General features: G+C 37.7%; 1 protein-coding gene across 1 annotated transcript in view; it reads left to right on the forward strand.

Annotated features, from left to right (window-relative positions):
• The window catches only part of NRG1 (neuregulin 1), a 1,165,780-nt gene that overhangs the window by 763,109 nt on the left and 376,406 nt on the right, over positions 1-26,265 (forward strand). The window contains exons 5-6 of the mRNA XM_023737842.1: positions 8,990-9,013; positions 9,754-9,767. Of these exons, the coding sequence (XP_023593610.1) occupies positions 8,990-9,013; positions 9,754-9,767 (38 nt within the window). The remainder of the gene's footprint in view (positions 1-8,989; positions 9,014-9,753; positions 9,768-26,265) is intronic.

Consider the following 26,265-nt stretch of genomic DNA (forward strand, 5'->3'; position numbering starts at 1 on the left):
AAAAAAAAAAAAGGTGGAGAAGGAAGAGGGTTGACATGTTGTGGGGTTGTTAACCAAGGTCATAAAACAACATATGTGTACTACTGTTTCATGAGAAACTATTTGTTCTATAAACCTTCACCTGAAGTACAAAAAAAAAAAAAAAATTTTGAGAGAACTACAGTGATTTGTTATTTCAATCATTTTATTTCTTTTCTAAAAGGGGTTTAAAAAGTTTGTAAGAACAGATATAACTATAAAGTAATAAAATAAAATAGAAAATCAAAATCAAAGGTAAAAATTATTCAAGCTGAAAGATAAATATATATATGTTGGTTTTGAGCTTCACATTTACCTACAAGCTTCCTAGTACTCATAGCAAAAAGGAGAAGAAGCTATATTTCCAAACTCTAGTCTTGGGCAGCTCTGGCTGTTGGCTTTGTCTGTCATATGCATTTTCTCATGTATTTCTGTTAATTGGACTCTCTTTCCTTTGGGAGGTCTTCCTCCACCCTCTGCCCAGGGCTATCAATCAGCATGCGCATTGTCTACCCTTCTGCATGGTACCCATCCCTTGATGCTGTGATTGTCCAGAGATGGGTACATGGCCAATGAGAGTCAAGACCAATGAGAGTCTTCCTTGGGGTTGATAAACAGATTTTGAAGGAGACTTCACCTCCCACTGAAGACGCTGAGCTAGAATCATGTGTATGAGGAGCCTCTATTGGCCATTCCCTGCCCTGAGGATCAGGCCTGTCTCTAGAGGAGGAAAGGAAACTCAGCAGAGGAGATTGGCCAATGAAGAGCTGGCCAGTCCTGGTGTACTGAATCCTGGCTTCTGAACCTGACGCCCTGAAGCCTGGTTGCTACAGCTCTTTCTTAGATTCTCTCCATTACCCAAGAAACCTTCCCAGCAATGAGAGTCAGTAAATTCCCTGCTTTGATCAGTGAGACTGAGTAGACCTTCTGCCACTTAAAACAGAAACATACCTAATTAATGCATCTTTCATTATTGGAAAGGAATCGGGATATCAATTTAACAAGGAACTGATTTCGTTTTCTAAAATTAATTTTGAGAGAAATTTCTCATGTGGGACTTAAAAGTGCATTCTGAGTGATGTAATGGACAGTGCCTTCAACCACACTTTTACAGTAAATGCAGGAGTGAATTTCGTGTGACGATTTCTTGTATAAACCTTGAGTAAAAGCCAAGGGCATAACATTAAAGCAAACTTTAGTTAGAGTAGTTCTGCAAGGATTAGGTCAGTGTATATAGAGTGTTCAACATTCTAGCTGTCCAGCTTCACCCAAAGATAGAACTTAAGACGTCAAGGGAGACTTTATTTCTAACTTTGATTATCTTCTTCATGGGCCCCTTCATTTACCCAAGCTTCTGATAAGGGTTGAATAACAAATATTTTGAGATTCTACTTTCTAACCAGGACAGGCATTTTCTCTTACTGAGTGAGACGTGGATCTAAATGCTTTGGAGACTGAATGAAAATCAGAGATATATATTCAGAAGGAAAGGGTAAAAAAAAATAAAATAAAATAAAAACTTTGGGTAAGAGTCAACAATTTCTTTCATGACAAAGGGACAAAGGTTGCAATGGGAGTAAAATGTTGTAGAAGTCAGAAACAAAATTGCACTTCCATCAGAATGTGGGAGGGGACAAGGAAAAAACAAGAGGTAAACAAGTTTTTTTTCTAGACTAGTCACTGAGGGTAGCCACCAGAGGGCTATCTAGCCATACCTGGTAGAGGTAATCTGACACCAAACTTCCTCTGACTTCCTCCTTCTTCCCACATGTGAAACTCTCAATTTGTTGAGATCTAGCATAGAGAACTCTTGAACATAGAGTAGTTAAAGGGAATGGGAGAAAAGATGAAGTAAAAGAGGTGAACAGAAGATATCAAAGGGTGGCTCAGGAAGACAAAGTAAAGTCTTACGATGAAATGTGAAAGACCTGGAGTTAGAAAACCAAAAGAGAAGAACACACGTGGCATTTCTCAAGCTGAAAGAACTGAAGAAAAAATTCAAGCCTCAAGTTGCAATATTGAAGGATTCTATGGGGAAAATATTAAATGATGTAGGAAGCATCAAAAGAAGATGGAAAGAATATACAGAGTCACTGTACCAAAAAGAATTGGTCGACGTTCAACCATTTCAGGAGGTAGCATATAATGAAGAACCAATGGTACTGAAGGTAGAAGTCCAAGGTGCACTGAAGGCATTGGCGAAAAACGAGGCTTCAGGATTTGACGGAATACCAACTGAGATGTTTCAACAAACAGATGCAGCACTGGAAGTGCTCACTCATCTATGCCAAGAAATTTGGAAGACAGCTGCCTGGCCAGCTGACTGGAAGAGATCCATATTTGTGTCCATTCCAAAGGTGATCCAACAGAAGGAGGAAATTATTGAACAATATCATTAATATCACATGCAAGTAAAATTTTGCTGAAGAGCATTCAAAAGCAGTTGCAGCAAGCAGTACATTGACAGGGAACTGCCAGAATTTCAAGCCTGATTCAGAAGAGGGTGTGGAATGAGGGATATCATTGCTGATGTCAGATGGGTCCTGGCTGAAAGCAGAGCATACCAGAAAGATGTTTACCTGTGTTTTATTGACTATGCAAAGGCATTTGACTGTGTGGATCATAACAAACTATGGATAACATTGTGAAGAATGGGAATTCCAGAACACTTAATTGTGCTTATGCGGAACCTGTACATAGACCAAGAGGCAGCCATTTGAACAGAACAAAGGGATACTGCATGATTTAAAACCAGGAAAGGTGTGAGTCAGTGTTGTATCCTTTCACCATACTTATTTAATCTGTATGCTGAGCAAATAATCTGAGAAGCTGGACTATATGAAGAAGAATACAGCATAAGAATTGGAGGAAGACTCATCAACAACCTACATTATGCAGCTGACACATCCTTGCCTGCCGAAAATGAAGGGAACTTGAAGCACTAACTGATGAAGATCCAAGACCACAGCCTTCAGTATGGATTACACTTCAACATAAAGAAAACAAAAAATCCTTAAAGTGGACCAATAAGCAACATCATGATAAATGGAGAAAATATTGAAGTTGTCAAGGATTTCATTTTATTTGGATCCACAATCAATGCCTATGGAAGCAGCAATCAGAGATAAATGACATATTTCAGTGGGCAAATCTGCTGCAAAAGACTTCTTTAAACTGATAAGGAGTGAAGATGTCACTTGGAAGACTAAAGTGTGCCTGACCCAAGCCATAGTATTTTCGATTGCCTCATATGCATGTGAAATCTGGGCAAAGAATGGGAAGACCAAAGAAGAATTGACACTTTTGAATTATGGTGTTGGTGAAGAATATTGAATATACCATGGACTGCCAGAAGAATGAACAAATCTGTCTTGGAAGAGGTACAGCCAGAATCCTCCTTAGAAAGGAGGATGGTGAGATTTCATCTCATGTACTTTGGACATTTTATCAGGAGAAACCAGGCCCTGGAGAAAGACATCATGTTTGGTAAAGTAGAGGATCAGCAAAAAAGAAAAAAAAGAAGACCCTCAATGAGATGGATTGACACAGTGGCTGCAACAATGGGCTCAAACGTAGCAATGATTGTGAGGATGGTGCAGGACCTGGCAGTGTTAAATTCTGTTGTACACAGGGTCACTGTGAGTCGGAATCTACTTGATGGCACATAACAAAAACAACAAGAAGCATGGAGAGATATTTAAATGGACCCTGAAATTTAAATCCTTGCACCTGAGCCCCAGTTAGAAAGCAGTGGACTCATCCTTTAAGATAGGAATTGGGATTATCCCTTGAGCTATAAATCATTCAGATCTATTTGATTGCCAGCTTTTTTTTTTTTTGAGATTAGCCGAGGATAGTTGTCTGCTGTTGTAAAGGTTGTATTCAATGCTCTAAAACCAAAATATCTGATTAAAGAAGACTGCCTTTGTCTCAGATGAGGTTTCTATCTTCTTTGCCCCCAAGCTGAGCCAGATATGACTTGTTGTTTGGCTGTTGGTGGCGAGTTTTTGTATTTTTTTTTGTTTGTTTTTTGTTTTTCTGTTAGGAATGAACACTCCCAGGCACAGTGAAGGAGATAGCTTCCAGATAAACAGGTTCACAAAAGAACCCTCTTATTTGACTCAACCTCATAGTAAAATATTAATCTTACATAGTAACCTTTTCCATTCTCACGTCAATCATTTCATTCAACAACGCACTTTGAAAGTATACAGCACATCGATAACGTGCAGCTTTTGTCAAACTACCCTTCTTAATTTTCTCCAGATACTTCATGTCTCTCCTTCCCACCTTTATTCATGACAAAACCCTATTCTTTAGGTTCATCTTTTTCCTTTTTTCCATTTCTGACCCCCTCCTCATCCCAGGCAGATGAATTGCCCCCCCATTTATCACATTTATGTATCACTAGGTTATGGATAGGAGTGGTTAACTGCAGCTTATGGATAAGGAGCCCTGGTGGTGCAATGGTTAAGCTCTGGGCTGCTAACCAAAAGGTCAGCATGTTTGAATCCACCAGCCCCTCCTTGGGAGAAAGACTCCAAGGAGTGGAAATCTTACAGAAGTGTAATCTTCTGTGAAGATTACAGCCTAGGAAACCCTGTGCGGGCAGCTCCACTCTGTCCTAAAGGGTTGCTAAGAGTCGGAATCAACTTGACAGCACACAACAACATTTTATGGATAAGGAGACCTGGTGGCACAACCAGTTGAAGTGCTCAGCTGCTAACTGAAAGGTCAGCAGTGCGAACCCTCCCAGAGGCTTCCCAGGTGAAAAGACGTGGAGATCTGCTCCTGTAAAGATTACAGCCTAGGAAACCCCATGAGGCAGTTCTACTCTGTCACCTGGCAGTAGCGTCACTAGGAGGGTGCGGAGGGTATGGACCACACCAGGTGGCAATGTCAGAGGGGCTGATACCAAAATGACTGTCTACAAAATTTCTGTGTTCCGGCAGAAATTTATTACTTTTTATAAAAATATCCCTATAGTTAGTTATGACAAAAACATTTTTCGTAAGCCCAGCTTACATGTATCAATACACCTACAAGGCTAAAACTCTATGCTAATTAACTTTTTGAATCTTCTAATGTACTCTGGTCAGAGCTGTCATTATTACCCAATTACAGTGATGCTTCAAGTCATAGGTTTTGTCTGTAGGTACTGCAAGCACCCACTGTTGTTTTCATTGCTCTGGGTGTTTTTATAGTCACTGATTTTGTCAAATTTTCTGGTGTTTTAGCTACAATATTGTGATAATTAGCATGGGAGGTGACACCAACCCTAGTGATACCACTGTCACATCAGGTCACTATGAGTAGAAATCAACTCGACAGCACCCAACAACCAAAGTAGCTCATGGATAAGAGTCCTTGGGTGGCACATTTGGTTGCGTCTTTAGCTACTAGCCACAAAGACTGGTGATTTGAACCCACCCAGAGGCGACTCAGAAGAAAGACCTGGAGATCTGCCTCCAGAAAATCAGTCATTGAACACCCTGTGGAGCACAGTTTTACTCTGACGCACATGACGTTCCCATGAGTCAGAATCAACTCGATGGCAACTGGTTTGTTTTGAGTTTTATTTTTGTTTTTGGTAGCTTATGGATGCACTGGTGGTTCAGTGGTGGAATTCTCACCCTCTGTGCAGGAAACCCAGGTTCGATTCCTGGCCAGTGCACCTCGTGCTCAGCCACTACCCATCTGTCAGTGGAGGCTTGCATGTTGTTATGATGCTGAACAGGTTTTAGTGGAGCTGCCAGACTAAGACATACTAGGAAAAATTGCTGGTGGTCTACTTCCAAAAATCAGCCAAGGAAAACCCTATGGGTCAAAACACTCTGATATACCACCAATCACGAAGATGGCACAGGAGCAGGCAGCGTTTCGCTTCACTGTGCGTGGGATAGCCATGAGGGGGCGGCAGCTTGATGGCAGCTAAGGGCGGCAGCCACGGATGGGTAATAAACACAGGATAACAGAATTTTAGAGCGAAAGGGCCCTTAGTGACTCTCAATTGCCCAACTGGCTGCATCAGAGGCTTTTGAAAACATTTTACAAATACAGATTTCTAGATTCCAGTCGCAGAGTGGTGAGGCTAAAGTGGAACCCAGCAATTGGCATAACATAGTTCATAAAGAAAATGTTCTACATCCTTCTTTGGTGAGTAGCGTCTGGGGTCTTAAAAGCTTGCAAGTGGCCATCTAAATACATCTATGGGTCTCATCCCATCTAGAGCAAAGGGGAATGAAGAAACACAAAGACACAAAGAAAATATTGGTCCAAAGGACTAAAGGATCACGTGAACTACAGCCTCCACCAGCCTGAGCCCAGAAGAATTAGATGATGCCTGGCTACCACCACTGACCACTCTGATAGGGATCATAATAGAGAGGCCCGGACAGAGTGGGAGAAAAATGTAGAACAACATTCAGATTCAGAAAAAAAGACCAAACTTATTGATCTGACAGAGACTGGAGGAGCCCCCCGAGACTCTGGCCCCCAGATACGCTTCTAACTCAGAACTGAAGCCATTCCCAAAGGCCACTTTTCAGACAAAGAAAAGACAGGCCTATAAAACAGTAACACATGTGAGGAACGTGCTTCTTGGTTCAATCAAATAATACGAGACCAAATGGGCAGCTCCTGCCCAAAAACAAGACAAGAAGTTAGTAAGGGACAGGAGAACTGGACAAATGGACACGGGGAGCCAGGGGTGGAAAGGGGGAGAGTGCTGTCACATTGCAGGGATTGCAACCAACGTCACAAAACAATTTGTGTATATATTTTTGAATGAGAAACTAATTTACACTGTCAACTTTCACCTAAAACACAATAAAATTAAAATAAAATAAAGTGGAACCCAAGAATCTATATTTTAAAAAGTTCCTTGAGGTGATTCTAATGCACAGTTGGATCAGGAAAGTACTGCCTTTGTGTAAATCCCTCATTTTATTTTATAAGTGACAAGCCAGAAGTTGAGTGATTTGTCCAAGGGGACAGAGTAAATAAATTGCAATGTCAGAACGTGGGCTCATAGTATATCACACTATGTAGCTTCAAACACCATCTGTAGACTGATAACTGGAGATCAGTCTACAGAATCATCTACAGTATTTTAGGGACAGGGAGGGGTAGAGAATAGATTTGCAGACTAAAAGTCAACTCTTCAATGACCATGTGAGCTGGGCATATGATGTGAATGCTCAGCGTCCCTTTATCCCTTTCTTTATCTGGAAAATTGGGATAATAATTCCCGCTCTATCTTAGCCCGGGGAATGGTTATATAAGATGCAAATGAGAAGATGTATATGAAGTGCGTTGTAAACTTTAAGCTTTGTGGTAAGTATAAGAGAGCAATGCTAATTACAATAAGATTTTAAAATATAACAAATACAATGAGATGAATAATGAAGGTTAGCCCAGAGGTAATAAAGACCAAGCAAACCCTGCTAGGTAGGCTGGGCTTCACAGGTATCTGTCTTCTGGTGGGGCTAACACAGTGCCCAAAATCTGGCCTGTAGCTTTGCCATTTTAGTTGCTCTGCTGATCAAACTCTGGGGCTGATTAACATCATTGTCCAGCTGCTGAAATCTCTTTGGCAACTTTGGAGAGAGCTATATAAAAGCAATATATTATTGCTTTTTAATTCTCCTTCTCTCAAACCAGTGGTTCAGATATGAAGATGCCTTTGTGGGGGAAAAACAAAAATTTCAGATTTCCATTTAATAGATCAACTTGGTCTTAAAAATCCAAGAAGACCACCCATGTTTTTTCTAAGTCAGTTTTTTAGGTTTGTAATAAACACAGATTATTTTGTTTTGCTTACATTTTAATCTGGATAGGATTTGAAGTTCATCAGGTAATTTAATGAGATTTAAGAAAGGCCTTTAATCTCATCAATCCATTTTACAAACTGTCTGTTGGGGTGGGCAACTCCTACAAATATTATTCTCCTCCACTGTAAACTGGAATTTATCGGTCTAGTTCTAGATGGTGCCAGCTTCTGAACATGCTCCTACATTGTGGAGGGGAACCATTTGGATCCTATCTATAGCTCCTTATGGCTTCTCTTTTTTGAGCAAGATAATAAGAAGTTTGAGATGCCAGACAACCAAGAGCAAAAAACATTAGTTATCATCCTCACCTTCAGCTGAAGAACCACCCCATTCACATAGGAAATTAGTTACGTGATACCAGTCTTTTCAACAGTGTTACTGTCAAATAAGAGTTCAACTATTGGCCAAAAGATTGGCAGTTCTATCCACCCAGAGGCCTTGGAAGACAGGACTGAAGATCTGCTTCTGAAAGGTCACAGCCTTGAAAACTCTATGTAGCAGTTCTACTTTGCACATATGGGGTCGCCATGAGTTGGAATCGATTTGACAATGACAACAGCTGTCAAATAGGAAAATAATAGAGTAAAATATCACTATTGAGAACAATAAAACATCATTAATTCAGATTACATTAATGAGAAGTTTGAATTCTGTCTCCTAAACAACCTCCTTGCTTTTATTCTTTTCTTTTTCCTAGTGCCCAGCACGTTATTCCACCTACTCTAGTATAGGTCTTCAGATTTTAGTTGCCATTGGAAGATAATTCTACAAGAGACCTTTCTCTTTATTCCATTAAAGTTTTATGTAAAAGAGAAAACTAAATCAGTGAATGGAGCCAACAGTTAGGAGACCTAGCTTCTCCTTCCTCTGTTGCCTCAATTTCTGCCTTTATATAAAAAGAAAATTAGACTAGATGTCATGGATTGAATTGTGTCCCCCAAAAATATCTGTTAACTTGGCTGGATTCCCAGTATTGTATGATTGTGTTATCTGATGTAGTTTCCTTATGTGTTGTAAATTCTATCACTGTGATGAGGTTATACTGATGAGGTTTACAAGATTAGATAGTGTCTTAATCCAATCTCTCTTGAGATATAAAAGAGAGAAGTGAGCAGAGACACAGAGGAACCTCACACCAGCAAGAAAGCAGTGCTGGGAGCAGAGCGCGTCCTTTGGACCTGAGGTTCCTGCGCAGAGAAGCTCCCAGACCCAGGGAAGACTGATGACACAGACCTTCCTCCGGAGCCGATGGAGAAAGCATTCCCCTAGAGCTGACACCCTGTATTTGGATTTGTAGCCTACTGGACTGTGAGAGAATAAACTTCTCTTTGTTAAAGGCATCCAGTTGTGGTATTTCTGTTATAGCAGCACTAGATGACTAAGACACTAGATTATCCCTAAAACCTCTTATCGCTCAGGCATTCTATGATGTAAATTATTGCCTTCAGTGATTCTTTGGTGTTCAATGAAATATTCTTATTTAAATCCTTTGTACCTCAACAAATATTCAAGGAGTACCTACTATGCACCAGGCACTGTAGATGCAATGAACACAACAGACAAAATCTCTGCCCACATGGAGTTTACACTCTAGCGCCGATAAAAATATTGTCAACTTGAACACTTTAAATGTGTTCTCCCAATTTCGACAGAGAAAAGACCTCTGCAGGACCTGGGAGAAATAGGGAGAGGTGAAGCAAATGGAATCCATGGAACATTCCAATTTTGTGCATTCTATTTCTGTCTCGTCTCACTTTCTTCTCTTGACCTAGTCCTAAAACAACACAGATTCAAGATTTTATAATTTTTACTAGCAGCCAGCAGTTATCTACTAATATAGTTAAACTATGCTAGGTACAGGACATGAGAAGAGAATGGAGACATAGAACCTGCCCTCAAGAAGCTAGTGATATCATGGTGGTGGCAAAACCATATATGAAAAAGAAAATTCTAATTCACCATACTATAGGCTGAGAGCAGGAGAAATGACCACACAGTTAGGTACCTTAGCAGTTAGAGGGAGAGGCCTTGCTAAGAAATGAGTGTTCAGGGATGCTTTTTAGTGTACGTAGGGCTTGAATCTGAGCAGTACAGGTAGCTTCTAGTTTTTTTTTAAAAAGCAATTTTCACTAAATTCAAGAAAAGATAATGTAGGATATAGCAAAATAAATTTCTTATTCTACTATCATTATGAAAGAGCCCTGGTGGCACAGTTGTTCAGTGATCAGCTGCTAACTGAGAGATCAGTGGTTAGAACCCACCAACCGCTCTGTGGGAGAAAGACGTGGCAGTCTGCTTCCATAAAGATTACAGCCTTGGAAACCCTATGCGGCGGTTCTACTCTGTCCTATAGGGTCGGAATTGACTTGACAGCAATGGGATTGTCATTACAGTACGCAGTGCATAGCATTATTGACAAGATTTATTGATGTGACTATTGTGATGTTATTCACAAAGGCTTTGAAGTACAGAGCATGAGAAAGAGCTAATGGGAGAGATTGACTTGAGAGACTTTGGATTCTAAGAATGATGGCATAGGGCTTCTAATGTATTATTAAATAGTGTCCAATAGTGACAAAATAGATGAAAGTGGGAAAAGGTGTACACACCCAGTAACTCCCTACCTTGGACCTGGTCCTAGCTAAGCTCAAAGGTGAAGCTTCTTGGGTTGCAGTGGTGATGGCTAAATGTATTCGGAGCCACAACTAAGCCCATGCCCACAACCAAGTCTGATTCCCAAGGATCCTTTTAGGAAACACCTCCCAGATTAAGTGATATTTACCTTTTTGACTCTTCTGAAGAGCGACCGTACAGGTTTTTTACCCTAAAGAAGTTCATGCCCCAATCCACACCCTGTTTCGACAACAATTAACTTGGTTTCATTTTACCCATGCTTTCAGTGGTCACGTGATGAAAGAAAGAACTCAGAAGAAGGAAGCCATGGTTGACTTTTGAAAAGTTCCTAGCAAAAAAAACCCTGGGAGCTTTCTGAGTCCCAACGTGTTTCCTCCTAGATCTGTGTAAACTGAGATAGAAGTGCAGGGGGGAGACTGAAGTTACCACTTGTGCTGAAGCAGCAGCTGTTAGCATTGGTGACATTCATTGTTATATAGATCTAAACTGAGCTGGGATTAGGAAGCCACCTGTCTCCCCAAGCTTGTTGTGATTCAGTCACTTGGAAGAAGGGGGAAAAAAAAAAGCCTTTCAGATGAGAATTTTAATACCCAATAGACATGGGAAACCAGGTACAGCTTAGCCAGTAAGCCATCCGACATGAAATTTCCAATAAGAATTCTTGATGGCCATAGTTGGCAGTCCCCATATCAACGTTCCTTTCCCTGTCTTTGCCAGGGCGTCTTCAGCTATGTAAATATTGCAAATCTTATTCCTTAGAGTAAGTTGCAGAACCTCCAAGACGTATGCTTTTAAGTACTAATGTTACCTATGTAAGTGAATAAAGTGTATTTGAAAAGCCTCTCTTTTGTCTAAGTAATTAGATTATTGAACAAAGGTCTGACCTAATTATTTTCTTAGTACGTATGTGCATCCAAAGCCATGACAGGATGTGTTACGGATTATTAAGCAAAACTTCTAATGTAAGGGTTTATCTTCCTGTTGTATATTGCATTTCCATAACCTACGACAATGCCTGGCCCTCCAGAGGTGCTTTATTAATGCTTTTGAATTAATGAATGTATCAGCAAGCATCTCCTAAGTGGCAACAATGATACTAAGAAAGTATATAATCATAGAGTGGAGTTGTCTCCTCAGGCTTTAGTTCCAGATGGAGGACCCTAGAGATAAGCTGGCCAGAATAGAGTTATGCGTTATGTTTTTGAGACTTTCAGCTTATCCATTTGGCTACTGATTGCAAGAGTGCCCCACCCACCTCAGAAAGAATGCTTCATTTCTCAGAATACCATGTCAGAGTTATTGGTTTTTCCCTCACCGGTTCTATTTTCAGTTTTCTGCCTTTTTTTCATAACGGACTTTAGGTGATAGAATTAGTAATAATAAAAATCAATTTTAAAAGAAAAGATAAAGTTTTCATTTTGGAAAATAGAAAGGAGTTCTATGTTGAGGGAAAAGGAACACTGCAGATGGAATTTTCTCTAATTTTAAATGTACCCATCTGGCTTCTGGGAAATTACAAATGTTTACGGGCCTCCCCTTGTATTAAGACAACCCAATCCCACACACTCTAAAATTTATATTAGGACATAGTCACATGTTAACTCTCTGAATGCACAATGTTCATTCAGCGATTCAAAATTTAAAAGGCATTTTGTTTATTAGTCATTATTGAAATTAGTAATCTCTTTTTATTGAAAATTGCCTTCAAATGCCTGCCCAGGACATCATTACACTCTCTACTGCCCACCCCTCCACCTCACTGCCTATGGAACAGTCACAGATCCCAAGAGGAGATGCAAAGAAAGAGTTCAAATGCTGTTTCCACAAACTCTAAGGGTGGTCAGGATTGTTTTGTAATGCCTGGCATGCCTTGCTTATATTATTGCCTATAAAGAAGACTAGGAGCCCTGGTGGTGTAGTGGTGAAAGCGCTTGGCTGCTAACCAAAAGACTGGCAGTTCAAAACCACCAGCCACTCTGTGGGAGAAAGATGCGGCTGTCTACTTCCATAATGATTTACAGCCTTGGAAACCCTATGGGGCAGTTCTGCTCTGTCCTATAGCGTTGCTATGAGTTGCAATTGATTCAACAGCAGTGGGTATAACAAAGAAGACTATCATTTGAGATTTGAGATCTTTGCTATACAAAAATTGATAATGATATTTGCTGAGCTGGATTCAACCTGTGGGAGACTTTGTCACAGGACTTGCAGAATTTATAGCACACTGAGAAGATATCCAAATATTAAAGTGCGACAGGCACACTGCTGCATGCCTTTCTGAGTACATGCCAACTCTCTCCTCTTTATTTCCCTTGCCAGCTAAAACATCAATCACCACGTCTTGTTAATTCTATCTCCTAATATTTCTTGAGTCAGTATTTCTCTATATCTCTATCACCATTATCCTAGTTCAGGTCTGTTGTCATTTATTACCTTACTTCCTGAAACTGCTGCCTAGTTGATCTCCCTCTCCTTGGTCTTAAATGCCCTTCCAACCCTTTCTCTGCAATGAGAATTATATGTATTCAAAACATTGCAGGGAAAAGTCATACAAGATTCAGCCTGAGTTAGCCACTGCTTTTCTCTCGAGTCTTGTTGGTTATCACTTTTCCCCCTACCGTCATCAACTTCCTGCCTACTAAGTTTCATTTTCTTGAAGATGCCATGTTCCCTTGAGGTCTTTGGTGTCTCTTCTTCCAGAAATGCTATCCTGCTTTTCACTCTATTTCATTCAGATAATTCTTATTCATCCTTGAGATTCCATTTTAGATGCCAGTTCATTTCCCATTAAACCTCCCTAACCTTCCAAGTTTGGATTAGCTATCCTCCTATTTGCTCCCACAGTACCCACCTCCTCCATCATGGTACTAACCAAACTCTGGGGTAATTGACTCTGTATCTGTCCAATTCTTTCCTTAGAGCAGGAGTTCCTAAAGAGCAGGGATGTATTTATCTTGTATTACCAGTGTCCAGCACAGTGACCAGTACTTGTCGGTTGCCATTGAGTCACTTCCAACTACATGTTCCCCATGTACAACAAAATAAAAATTGCCCAGTCCCACTCCATCTTCATGATTGTTGGGATGCTCCAGTCCATTGTTATGGCCAATGTGTATTTTGAGTGACTTCCAACCTAGGAGGCTCATCTTCCATCACTATATCAGACAATATTCTGTTGTGTTCCATAGGGTTTTCATTGACTAATTTTCGGAAGCAGATCAGCAGGCCTTTCTTCTAAGTCTATTTTAGTCTGAAGTTCCCTGAAATCTTTCCACCGTGGGTAGACCCTGCTGGTATTTGAAATACCAGTGGCATAGCTTCAAGCATCATAGCAATACGCAAGCCACCTCAGTACAACAAACAGAGAGATGGTGGGACTAGCTCCTGATCAGTTACTTTTGAGTCAATTCTGACTCATGGTGACCCCATGTGTATCAGAGTAGAAGTGTGCTCCATAGGGTTTTCAATCACTGATTATTTGGAAGTAGATCACTAGGCCTTTCTTCTAAGGTGCCATTGGGTAGACTCAAACCACCAACCTTCCTGGTTACCAGCCAAGTGTATTATTCATTTGGACTACCCAGGGACTTTGACTGGCACTTGTTCTGTGGTGTGGGGTTGATTCTGACTCGTGGAGACAGAGTAGAACTGCCCCATAGGGTTTCCTAGGCTGTAATCTTTACAGGAGCAGATTGCCGGGTCTTTTCTCCTGGGGAGCCACTTGACGGTTTGCACTGCTGACCTTTCAGCACTTAAAACCAAAGCAAACCAAACCCATTGCCATCAAGTCGATCCCGACTCTTAGCAACCCTATAGGACAGGGTATAACTGCCCCATAGGGTTTCCAAGGAGCGGCTGGTGGATTCGAACTGCCAACCTGGCGGTTAGCAGCCATAGCTCTTAACCATTGCAATACTAGCTAAGTATTTGTTGAGTTAAAAAAAAAAAAAAATTAAGTGAGAATTCAACACTCCTTTAATCAATTGTTACGAAATATTTTAATAGGATTTTCTAATAACTACTCTAGAATTTAAAATATTTAAAGTGAAATTCTTACTTTTGGTAATATTTTTTCAATATTATAGACTTCTTCCAAGCACGCACACACACACACAAACACACACACATTTCACTCTATTTACTAAAGCTGTAAAATAAGCTGCTTATTAAAATAAAATAAATCTGCTTGTGTTTGTATACACAAATTTTTTAATAGAGAAAAAAAATAGTAGTCCACAGAATGACTTAGTGAGAGAGAGATCCACCTGCCATATTTTAGATATAGTTTTCTCAAGTTGAAAGGATAATTCAAGTTGAGAGGATAATAAACTATCAGGTAAAAATGTGGACAGAATTTGTGGATGTCAAGATACAGCTCTCAGATCATTAGGAAGTATTAAAATATTTGAAAAACAGCCACAGTCTGTAAAAGAAATGAGCAGTTAGGCCCTTACTGCCAAGAGCCACTCTAATAAAACATCATGCTAATAGTAGGAGTGAGATGGTGCATGAGAAAAAAAAAATTAAAACAACACTTGGGAAAGGCTAGGAGCTGGTGGGCACCATTATGAAAGATGGCGGTCTATACTATTATTAGGTGTTGAAAACAAGTGGACCATATATAACTGAATGATGACTTTATGAGTCCTTGTAAAACTGTTCCCCCAACAGCAGCTTGAAATTGGCATCACATTCTTCCTCTAAATAGTTTTAATTTAGTAAAGCCCTTTACTGAAACATTTACAAGCCAATGTGAACTTTTAGAGATTCTTCCATTCAATAAAAGCAATAACTTTGACATATAATTCCTCAACGCAAAATGATTCAAAAAAAAAAAAAGTGTCAGGGCAATATATTTTGAATGTTCTGTTCAAGTTGATCTTGGACAACTTCATTTCTGTTTGTTTTCTATTCAGTTTTACTCTGTTTACCTCAGGGGTTTCTTTCTTTTCTCTCCCTTGTTCACTTAAAGGAGTTTTTTGTTGATGTTGTTGTCCTTGAATATGTCCAGTTGTATCGTCATCATTAATTTATTTACGAAGCTAATGCCTTTTAATTGCCTTAGGCTTTAAGCCCTATTTTACATGAAAGATTCCTATGTCTCATTCAAGTTGTTTCTTTCCTTTTGAATATTACCTAGTGAAAGGGATTATTAGAATTTATATCTGTCTGACCACGCGTTTGACCATGTTAACGTTTCAGTATTATTTAGTTATTCAGTTCTTGGCCTCATCGTGTTTTCAGTGAGTTGGAAGTAATAAAATGAGTCTTAAGTTAAAATCTCTTAATCAAAGCAAACAAAGGATCAGCTTTTACGGGAGACCAGTCCGTCAGCAAGTGCTTGTGGTTTACGTCCAGAGGACGCTTGTGTGGAGAGATGGGGAGAGAGCCCCAGGAGTCCGGAAGCTTGGCATCCCCCATTACTCCTAGCCGAGCAGGGTTCTCCTGGTTACCTTTCCCTCCCCTCGACCACTTCTTTACTGATTGTTTTCACTGAGAGTCATTTCAGAGATTTTGGAAACATGATAATTTGCTCTGAACGCAGAGAACTTCAAGTTCAGGAGCTATTTTATTTTGTTTATTTACCAACATACATTTTCCCTCCTTTATGCTTGATATGTAGCTGAACCAAAAACAAACAAACAAACGGAACACAAACCTGTTGTCATTGATCCAATTCGGACTCTTAGCGACCCTAGAGTTCAGAGTAGAATTGCCACATAGGGTTTCCAAGGGCTCGTAGATTCGAACTGCCGACCTTTTGGTTAGCAGCCACAGCTCGCCATAGCTCTTAACCATTGCACCACCAGGGCTCCGATATGTGGCTACTATTTTGTTATTTGAACAAAGACAGAAGACATGGTTTTCTTCTCCCTTATGCCATGGAGGACTGGGCAGTTTCCTTCTGTTGTATAGGGTCACTATGAGTGGGATCTGACTCATCGATACCTAACAACAACCTATGCCATGGAATGTTGCCTTCCTCTTAGGAGAAATGAGGCTGTTTTACTTAAAGGTACGTTTTCCTGCCCCACTGGGAGAGAAAACCATTCTCTACTCCGAGTCTTCATTGAAACACGTTAGTCAATGTTTTAGAAGCTTGATCTCCAGTATCAATTATGTCACCGTCCTCATTTTCTTTATCCAACTGTTTTATCATTCCTACCATCTACTCTTTCCTTATGTTTTCCTTGTTTTTTTGGTGTTCTACATCCCTTAAATCTTCCAAGTTCCTTTCACGTCTCCTGGTCCATTCACTCTACCTGCTTCTGTTTTCCTACTCTTTTCAGCTCATTGGAAATGCAGTGATCAACTGATAGCAGTGTAGAATGAACTATGTGTTTCTCCCTCTGTCAGGATCTATCTATCGTGTGGCCTCACATCTAGTGAAAACAGCTGTAACATGTCTCATATCTCCATGCCGAGTACCTGGTTTGTAAATCAGGGGACAGCATATTCCCCTAAATTTCTTGAATTTGTTGCAATTCTTTACTGTCATCCACCTCCCCCAATCTCCCTTTCCACATCCAGCCACCACATTGTGTCACTTGTCACGTTCTATGTTTGTGTTCTTTGTCTCTAACCTTTAGTTACTTGAGGCAAGCACAAAAAAATAGGACTCTGACGTAAACCACATTTTGCAGGTTCCCTGAGATCTTGCCGCATCCTTAACTGCAGCCAAGAAAGTGGATCTGCCTCCTTGGTACTGGGGAAAATTCTCTGCTTTCAGCATTTTCCTTTTCTTTTTTTTTTTTTTTTTTTTAAAGTTGAAGGTGTTTTCAGAATGATTTACCAAGAAAACATTTCAAATCCTCAAGGATCACACACCCGTTACCCTGTGGCCACCGCCCAGAGACCCAACTTAATGGGACAGACTATTTTTCGAGCTTACTGTCTCTTCCTCTCCCTCTCCTCCTTCTCTTTTCCCTCCTCATCTTCTCCCTGTCCTCATTCTGCATAAAATATGACTTCAGCTTAATCTTCATATGACATTGAGAAATGTAGCCAATTCCATTTGGTACGATTGTGCAACAAAAGAAGAGAAGTGCCATTTTTATTGCATAACATATGTTAGTTTTTTCAGCCCTGCTATGCTTTATCATAAGTGAGCCTGAAGTGGCTCCTTAATCAAGAGGAAATATTGTCAGGCTAATAAGATGTTTTAAGATGACATGAAATCATCGACGAGTAGAATGGCTGTAAAGTATGGACTCTACAAGAGCTATCACCCTTAGCAAAAAGAGAATTTAAGGAATATTGTCTTTAACCTGTGGTAACCTGATGATTGTCCTCTATTCCACATACATTGTTGTGTATTGTCGAGTCAATTCTGACTCATAGTGACGCTATATGAGTAGAGTAGAGCTGCACCATAGGGTTTCCTAGGCTGTAATCTTTACGGATGCAAATCGCCAGGTCTTTTCTCCTGAAGTGCTGCTGGTGGGTTCAAGCTGCCAAGCTTTAGGTTAGCAACCAAGCACTTAACCATTGCACCACCAGGGCTCCTTTTTCCACATATTGCTATCTAAATGATAGTGACTTTATTCCCTTTCCGTTTGTGTGTATAACATACGGTGCCAGTTTATGTGGGTAATATAGTCTGGCTAAGCTTACAAAACAGTACAGGAAATTTTATTCTCAATAAAAATTATAATAATAAGTCTTTTTAATTTTTGCATTGTAATATGTGTGTAGTGGTATTCCACTGTGGTTTTAATTTGCATTTCCCTACTGACTAATGGTGTTGAGTATCTTTTCATTTGCTGATTTTTATATATATATCTTCTTTAGTAAATTGTTTATGCAAATCTTTTGCCCATTTTTTAATTAGGTAGTTTGTTTTCTTATTATTGAGTTGCAAACATTTTTTAAATATTCTGGATATATGTTCTTTATCAGATATGTGACTTATAAATGTTATATGACTTCCAAATATATGACTTACTTCCCCACTACAGCTTATCTTTTCATTCTCTTAACAGTGTCTTTTGCAGAGAGAAGATATTCTTAAATTTGATGGAGTCAAGCATATCAGGTTTTTTCTTTGGATTGTGCCTTTGGTATTGTATCTAAGAAAATTTGCCTAACAAAGATCATAAGAATTTTCTGTTTTTATTTTCCTACATGTTTTGTGGTTTTAGGTTTTACTTTTATGTCTATGATCCATTTTATGTATGATGCAAGGTACAGATGAAAGTTCATTTTTTGCCTCTGGGTGTTCAATTGTTCTAGCATCTTTTGTTGAAAAGACTATTCTTTCCACACTGAATTGCCTTTGCATCTTTATTAAAAATCAACTGACTAAGTATGTGTGGGTCTATTTTTGGACTCTTCTGTTCCACTGATATATTGGCTAATCTTTATGCCAATATCATACTATCATGAATTATTATTATCATGAATTATTATTAATAATAAATATTGCTTTGTAATAGGTCTTGAAATCAGATAAAGGAAGTCCAACATTGTCCTTTTTCAAAGTTGTTTTGGCTATTCTAGGTCATGTGTATTTTCAGAGGACATTTAGAATCAGCTTGGCAATTTCTACAAAAATGTCTACTGGGATTTTGATTAGGATTTTGTTGAAGCTAAAGATCAACTTGGAAAGAATTAACAACTCAATATTGAGTGTTAGCTCTTGGTTTATTTTGGTCTTTTGAAATGTCTTTCAGTAATGTTTTTTAGCTTTTTACGTATAGATCTTGCACATATTTTGTTTGAGTTACCCCAAGCATTTCATAGTTTTGATGCTTTTGTAAATGTTGTTGTTGTTATGTGCAGTCAAGTCTGTTCTGACTCACAGCAACCCTATGTACAACAGAATGAAACGCTGCCTGGTCCTGCACCATCCTCACAATCATTGTTGTGCTTGAGCCCATTGTTGCAGCCACTGTGTCAGTCCATCTTATTGAGGGTCTTCCTTTTTTTTGCTGACTCTCTACTTTACCAAGCATGATGTCCTTCTCCAGGGACTGGTCCCTCCTGATGACAGGTCCAAAGTACACGAGACATAGTCTCCGCATCCTTGCTTCTAAGGAGCATTCTGGCTGTACTTCTTCCAAGACAGATTTGTTCATTCTTTTGGCAGTCCATGGTATATTCAATATTCTTCGCTAAAACTCTAATTCAAAGATGTCAGTTCTTCTTCTGTCTTCCTTATTCATTGTCCAGCTTTCACATGCATATGAGGCAACTGAAAACACCATGGCTTGGATCAGGCGCACCTTAGTCTTCAAGTTGACATCTTTGCTTTTTAACACTTTAAAAAGGTCTTTTGCGTCATTTAACTTCTTGACTGCTGCTTCCATGGGTGTTGATTGTGGATCCAAGCAAAATGAAATGCTTGACAACTTCAATATTTTCTCCATTTATCATGATGTTGCTTATTGGTCCAATTGTGAGGATTTTTTTTAATGTTGAAGTATAATCCATACTGAAGTCTGTGGTCTTTGCTCTTCATCAGTAAGTGCTTCAAGTCCTCTTCACTTTCAGCAAGCAAGGTTGTGTCATCTGCATAATGCAGGCTGTGAATGAGTCTTCTTCCAATCCTGATGCCTTATTCTTCTTCATATAGTCTTCCAGTTTCTCAAATTATTTGCTCAGGATACAGATTGAATAAGTATGGTGAAAGGTTACAACTATGACACACACTTTGTAAATAGTACTGATTTATTAATTTAAATTTCTATTTTTTCCTTTTTATTATATAAAATATAATTGATTTTTGATTATTTATCTTGTATCTTAGTTCTAGTAGCCTTTTGTAGATCACTTAAGACTTTCTACATAGAAGATTGTGTTGTTTGAATAAAAAGACTGTTTTGCTTCTTACTTTCCATTCTAGACATCTATCATTTCTTTTTCTTGTCTTATTGCACTGGCTACAAATACCAGTAGAAGGTAAAATAGAAGTGGTAAGAGGAGAAATCCTTGCCTTGAACCTTACCTTAGGGGAAAAACATTCAGTCCTTCACCATTAAGTATTATGTTGACTGTATTTTTTTTATAAACACCCTGATCAGGCTGAAGAATTTTACTTCTATTCTTAGTATACTGAGAATTTTTATCCAGAATGGATGGTGGATTTTCTTAAATGCCTTTTCTATTATATATATGTCTGCAAATGGGGTTAATTACATTGGCTGATTTTTCTGATATCAAACCAAACTTGCATTCCTGGGATTAAACTATACCTGATCAAGATCAGTTATACATTTTATATTGTGTGGGATTCAATTTCATAAAATTACGTTAAGAATTTTTGCATTTATGTTCATGAGGGATGTAGGTCTGTAGTTTACTTTTCATGAAAATGTCTTTTTCTGATTTGGTATCAGAGTAATGCAGGCCTTGTAGAATAAGCTGGGAATTATTCTTTCCTCTTCAATTTTTGGGAAGAGTTTGTGTAAAAATTGTTATTCTTTTTTTCCTTAAATGTGTGTTGAAATATGCCAGTGAAGCCATCTTGCCCTAACATTATGTTGTGAGAAGATTTTTAACAACAAATTGAATTTTGTCAATAGATATTCTTTTTTTTTTCTTCTTAAGTGAGCTTTCGTAGTTTGTGTCTTTCAAGTAATTTATCTATTTTATCTAAGAATTTATTGCTCAAAAGTTTTATACAATATTCCTCATTATATTTTTAATAACTCTCAGTATGAATTAATAATTAATATCTGTATATATTTAATATGTATAGCAATGTTCCCTGACTTATTCCTGATATTGGTAATTTGTGCTTTCTCTCTTATTTCTTGATTAATTTGGCTAGAGGTTGAAAAATTTTATCATTATTTTCAAAGAACCAGTTTTTGGATTATTGACTACTTTAATTTCCTAGTGCTGCAGTAACAAAAACACCACAAGTAGGTGTCTTTAAAGAATAGAAGTTTATTTTCTTACAGTTATCAAGGCTAGAAGTCCAAATCAGGATCTTGGCCTTGTTGATTTCTTCCTTGTTGGTAGCCCCAGGCGTTCCTTGGTTCCTTGGTGTTTCTTAGCCTGTAGGTGATCCTCAGATGGCATTTGTCTTCCCGTTTGTGTTTATTCTGGTCTTTTTTTTTTTGCTTTATAAATATTACCTTTTTTATAATTTTATTCTTTATTGTACTTTAGATGAGGGTTTACAGAACGAACTAGTTTCTTATTAAACAGTTAGTACACATATTGTTAGCAACCCCACAACATGTCAAGATAAATTAGACTTTATCAAAATTTTAAACTTTTGTGCTTTAAAGGGTACCATCAAAAAAGCAAAAAAAAACATTCCACATAATTGGAGAAAGTATTTACAGGCCATATTGCTAAAAATTGTATGTCAACACTCTCCCTTCTCGACCTTGGGTTCCCTATTATCAGCTTTCCTGTCCCCTCCTGCCTTCTAGTCCTTGCCCCTGGGCTGTTGTGCCCCTTTAGTCTTGTTTTCTTTTATGGGCCTGTCTAATCTTTGGCTGAAGGGTGAACCTCGGGAGTTACTTTATTACTGAGCTAAAAAGATGTCCGGGAGCCATACTCTTGGGGTTTCTCCAGTCTCTGTCAGGCCAGTAAGTCTGGTCTTTTTTTGTGAGTTAGAGTTTTGTTCTACATTTTTCTCCAGCTCTGTCCGGGACTCTCTATTGTGATCCCTATCAGAGCAGTCAGTGGTGGTATTCAAGCACCATCTAGTTGTACTGGACTCAGTCTTGTGGAGGCCGTGGTAGATGTGGTCCATTAGTCGTTTGGACTAATCTTTCCCTTGTATCTTTAGTTTTCTTCATTCTTCCTTGCTCTCAAAGGGGTGAGACCAGTGGAGTGTCTTAGATGGCCACTCACAGGCTTTTAAGACTTCAGACGCTGCTCACCAAAGTAGTTATTCTGGTCTTTTTATAACTCAGACGTGAATAGGTTTAATATCCACCCTACACTGGTGTGACTTCATTAACATAACAAAGTAACAACCCCATTTTCAAACAGGATCACATCCACAGGAATTCAACACATATTTGGTATCATATTTGAAAAATCCATTGTCTAATCCAGGGCCATAAAGATTTACTACTATATTTTCTTTTAAGAATTTTATAGATTTAGTTCTTATATTTAGGTCTATGATCTATTTTTAGTTAATTTTTGTGTATACTGTGTAAAGGTCAAACTTCATTGTTGTACATGTGAATATCTGGTTGCCTCATTTGTTGAAAACATTACTCTTTCTCCCATTGAATTGTCTGGCACCTTTTTGAAAATCAGTTAACCAGTCCATGAACATGGGATATCTTTCCATTTATTTACACTTTTTTAATTTCTTTCTAGCAACACTGTGTACTTTTCAGTGTACAAATCTTGCACTTCTTTTGTAAAACTTATTCCGAAGTGCTTTATTCTTTTTCATGCTATTGTAAATGGAATTTTTTTCTTAATTTCATTTTCAGATTGTTCACTGCAAGTGTATAGAAATACAATTGATTTTTGTATATTGATTTTGTATTCTGCAACCCTGCTGAACTCAATTATTAGCTCTAATAATTGTTTTTGTGGATTCTTTAGTATTTTCTATATATATAGTGTAATAGTTCATCTGTGAAGAGAAATAATTTTACTTCTTCTTCTCCAGTGTGGATACCTTTTGTTATTATTATTATTTTATTTGCCTCATTGTGCTGGCTAGAACCTCCAGTACAATGACAAATAGTGGTTACAGCAGACATCTTTGCCTTGATCCTGAGGTTAGGTAGATACCTGTCAGTCTTTCAGCATTAAATATGATGCTGGCTGTGAATTTTTTTGTAATGTCTTTTATCACAATAAGGAAGTTTCCTTCTATTCATAGTTTGTGTGTGTTTTTCTCATGAACACATGTTGGATTTTGTCAAATGCTTTTCTGCTTATACCGAGGTTATCATGTGATTGTGTCCTTAATGTTATTAATGTAATGTATTACATTAATATGATGTATTCAAATGGTGATTTTTTTATGTTGAACCAACCTTGCATTCTTAGGATAAATCACTACTGGGCATGATATTTAATCTTTCTACATTACTGGATTAAATTTGCCAATATTTTGTTGACATTTTTTGCATCTATATTCATAAGGAATATTGGTTTGTGGTTTTATTTCCTTGTGATATCTTTGACTAATTTTGATATTAAGGTAATACTGACCTCATAGAATGAGTTCGGAAGTATTTCTTCCTCTTCTATTTTTTTTTTTGGAAGGATTTAAGTTAATCCTTTTGTAAAGTTTGGGGAGAATTCACCAAGCCTTTCTTTGGGATTTTTTTTTAAATTATGAATTCATTCTCTTTACTTGTAGGTATATTCACATTTTCTATTTCTTCTTGAGTATGTTTCAGCGATTTGTGCCTTTCTTGTAATTTCTAGGTTATTTGATTTGTTGGCATACAATTTTTAATATTATCCCCTTATGTTGTTTTCATTAGGTGTCGTTGAGTCAATTTCAACTCATAACAAACAACACCATGTGACAGAATAGAGCTTCTCTACAGAGTTTTCTAGCCTCTATTCTTTACAGGAGCAGATTGCCAGGTCTTTCTCCTGTGGAGCTGCTGGAGGAAGTTCAAACCTCCAACCTTTCAGTAGGTAGCCCAGTGCTTAACCATTGAACCACTGGGGCTCCTTATAGTCCTTTTTATTTCTATTATGCCCCTTTTTCATTTATGATTTTAGTAATTTGAATCTTCTCTTTATTCCTTGATCGGGCTTGTCAATTTTATTGATCTTTTCAAAGAACCAACTTCTGGTTTTGTTGTTGTTGTTTCCTATCGTTTTTCTATTTCTACTTCATTTATTTCTGCTCTAATCTTTATTATTTCCTATCTTCCACTTGTTTTGGGTTTAGTTTACTCTTCTACTTTTAGTTTCTTAAAGTAGAAGAATAGGTTATAGATTTAAGATCTTTCTTCTTTTTGAATATATGTGTTTACAGCCTTTATGGCTTTCCTCAAAGCACTGCTTTAGCTGCATCCCATAAGTTTTAGTATGTTGTGTTTTTGTTTTCATTCATTTCAAACTATTTTCTAATTTCCCTTGTAATTTCTTCTTAAACCATTGGTTATTTAAGAGTTTCTTGTTGTTTGTTTTAGATTTCCACATATTTGTGAATTTCCCAAATTTTCTTCTGTTATTGTTTTCTAATTTCATTCGTTTGTGGTCAGAGAACATACTTTGTGTAATAGTTTACAACTATGTCTTAAATTTCATTTCCTACTTACACACAACCTCAAAGTCAGCCAGAGATGAGAGAATAGGACCTTCTCAAGTCTTTTCTGAGCATGCATATGGCCCAGCACATGTTTTTAGCCTTCTAGATTCCTAGGAATATGTTGGAGCCTTTCAAAGCCCTCATAATGGTCATAGAATATATTTTTTTGTGATTTGAATCCTTTTAAAATTTTTGAGGCTTGTGTTAAATTGTCCAAAATATGGTATATTTTGTAAATATTCCATGTGCACATGAAGAGAATGTGTATTTTGTCAATTAGGTCAAGTTGGTTTATAGTGTTGTTTGAGTCCTCTGTATACTTACTGATTTCTCTCAACTTATTCTAACAATTCTTGAAAGAATGATTTTTATATCTGCAACAAATTTAATTGTAAATTTATTTATTTCTCCTGGAAGTTTCTATCAATTTTTGCTTCATGTATTTTGGAGGACTGTTATCAAGTGTATAAACTTTTAGGAATGTCATGTGCTCTTGATTAATTGGATACTTTATCATTATGAAATTACCTTCTTCATCTCTAGTGATATTCTTTGTTATGAAATCTTCTTTGTCTGATAATATAGTTGTTCCAATTATCTCTGTTTAGAGTTATCATGGTACACATTTTCCTTTTATTTTTAACTTATTTGTTTCTTTATAATTAAAATGAGTTTCTTGAAGGCAGCATATGGATGGGTCTTACCTTTTTATTAAATCTGGCAATCTCTGCCTTTTAATTAGGGTGCTTTGACCATATTAATATAGTTGAGTTTTATGTTCTACCAGTTTGCTATTTGTTTATTTTTGTCTTATCCGTTCTTTGCTCCCCCTTTCCTCTTTTTCTGTCTTCTTTTGAATTAATTGATTATTTTTGTTGCCTATAACTTTTTGTTGTGTTATTTTAGTGACTCCTTTAAGGTTCACATTATACAGTTTTAATTTACCGTATCTGTCTTCAATGACATTATACTGTTTCATGTATACTATAAGAACATCATAACCATATACTTCCATTATTTTTCTCTTGTGATAGTTGTCATGTAGGACAAACTTCAAATTCATTTGTATTATTTATGCTTGAAATAGTCAATTACCTTCTAAAATAATTAAATTAAAAAAAATTTTATGTTTACCCATGTAGTTACAATTTTTGGTACTGTTCATTTCTTTGTATAGATTCGTATTTCTATATCATTTTCCTTCTGCCTGAAAGACTTCTGTTATCATTTCTTTTAGAGCACGTCTTTATTTCACCTTCATTTTTGAAAAATATTTTTACTGGGTATGGAATTTTAGATTGATGGGTGATTCCCCCCTCCCCATACTTTAAAGATACTAACTCTAATCTCGTTTTTATCTTTGTTCCTCTGTAGATAATGTATTTATCTCTGGCTGCTTTTAAGATTTTCTCTTTATCATTGTTTTTAAGCAATTTTATTATGCAATGCTTGCTATGGTTATCTTTATGTTTCTTATGTTGGGATTCATTGAGATTCTTGGATCTGTATGTTTATAGTCTGCATTAAATCTGGAAATTTTACAGATCTTATTTTTTTCAAATATTTTTTCCTGTCTTC

Source organism: Trichechus manatus, unplaced genomic scaffold (assembly GCF_000243295.1).
Source record: "Trichechus manatus latirostris isolate Lorelei unplaced genomic scaffold, TriManLat1.0 scaffold00109, whole genome shotgun sequence".
Classification (NCBI taxonomy): domain Eukaryota; kingdom Metazoa; phylum Chordata; class Mammalia; order Sirenia; family Trichechidae; genus Trichechus; species Trichechus manatus.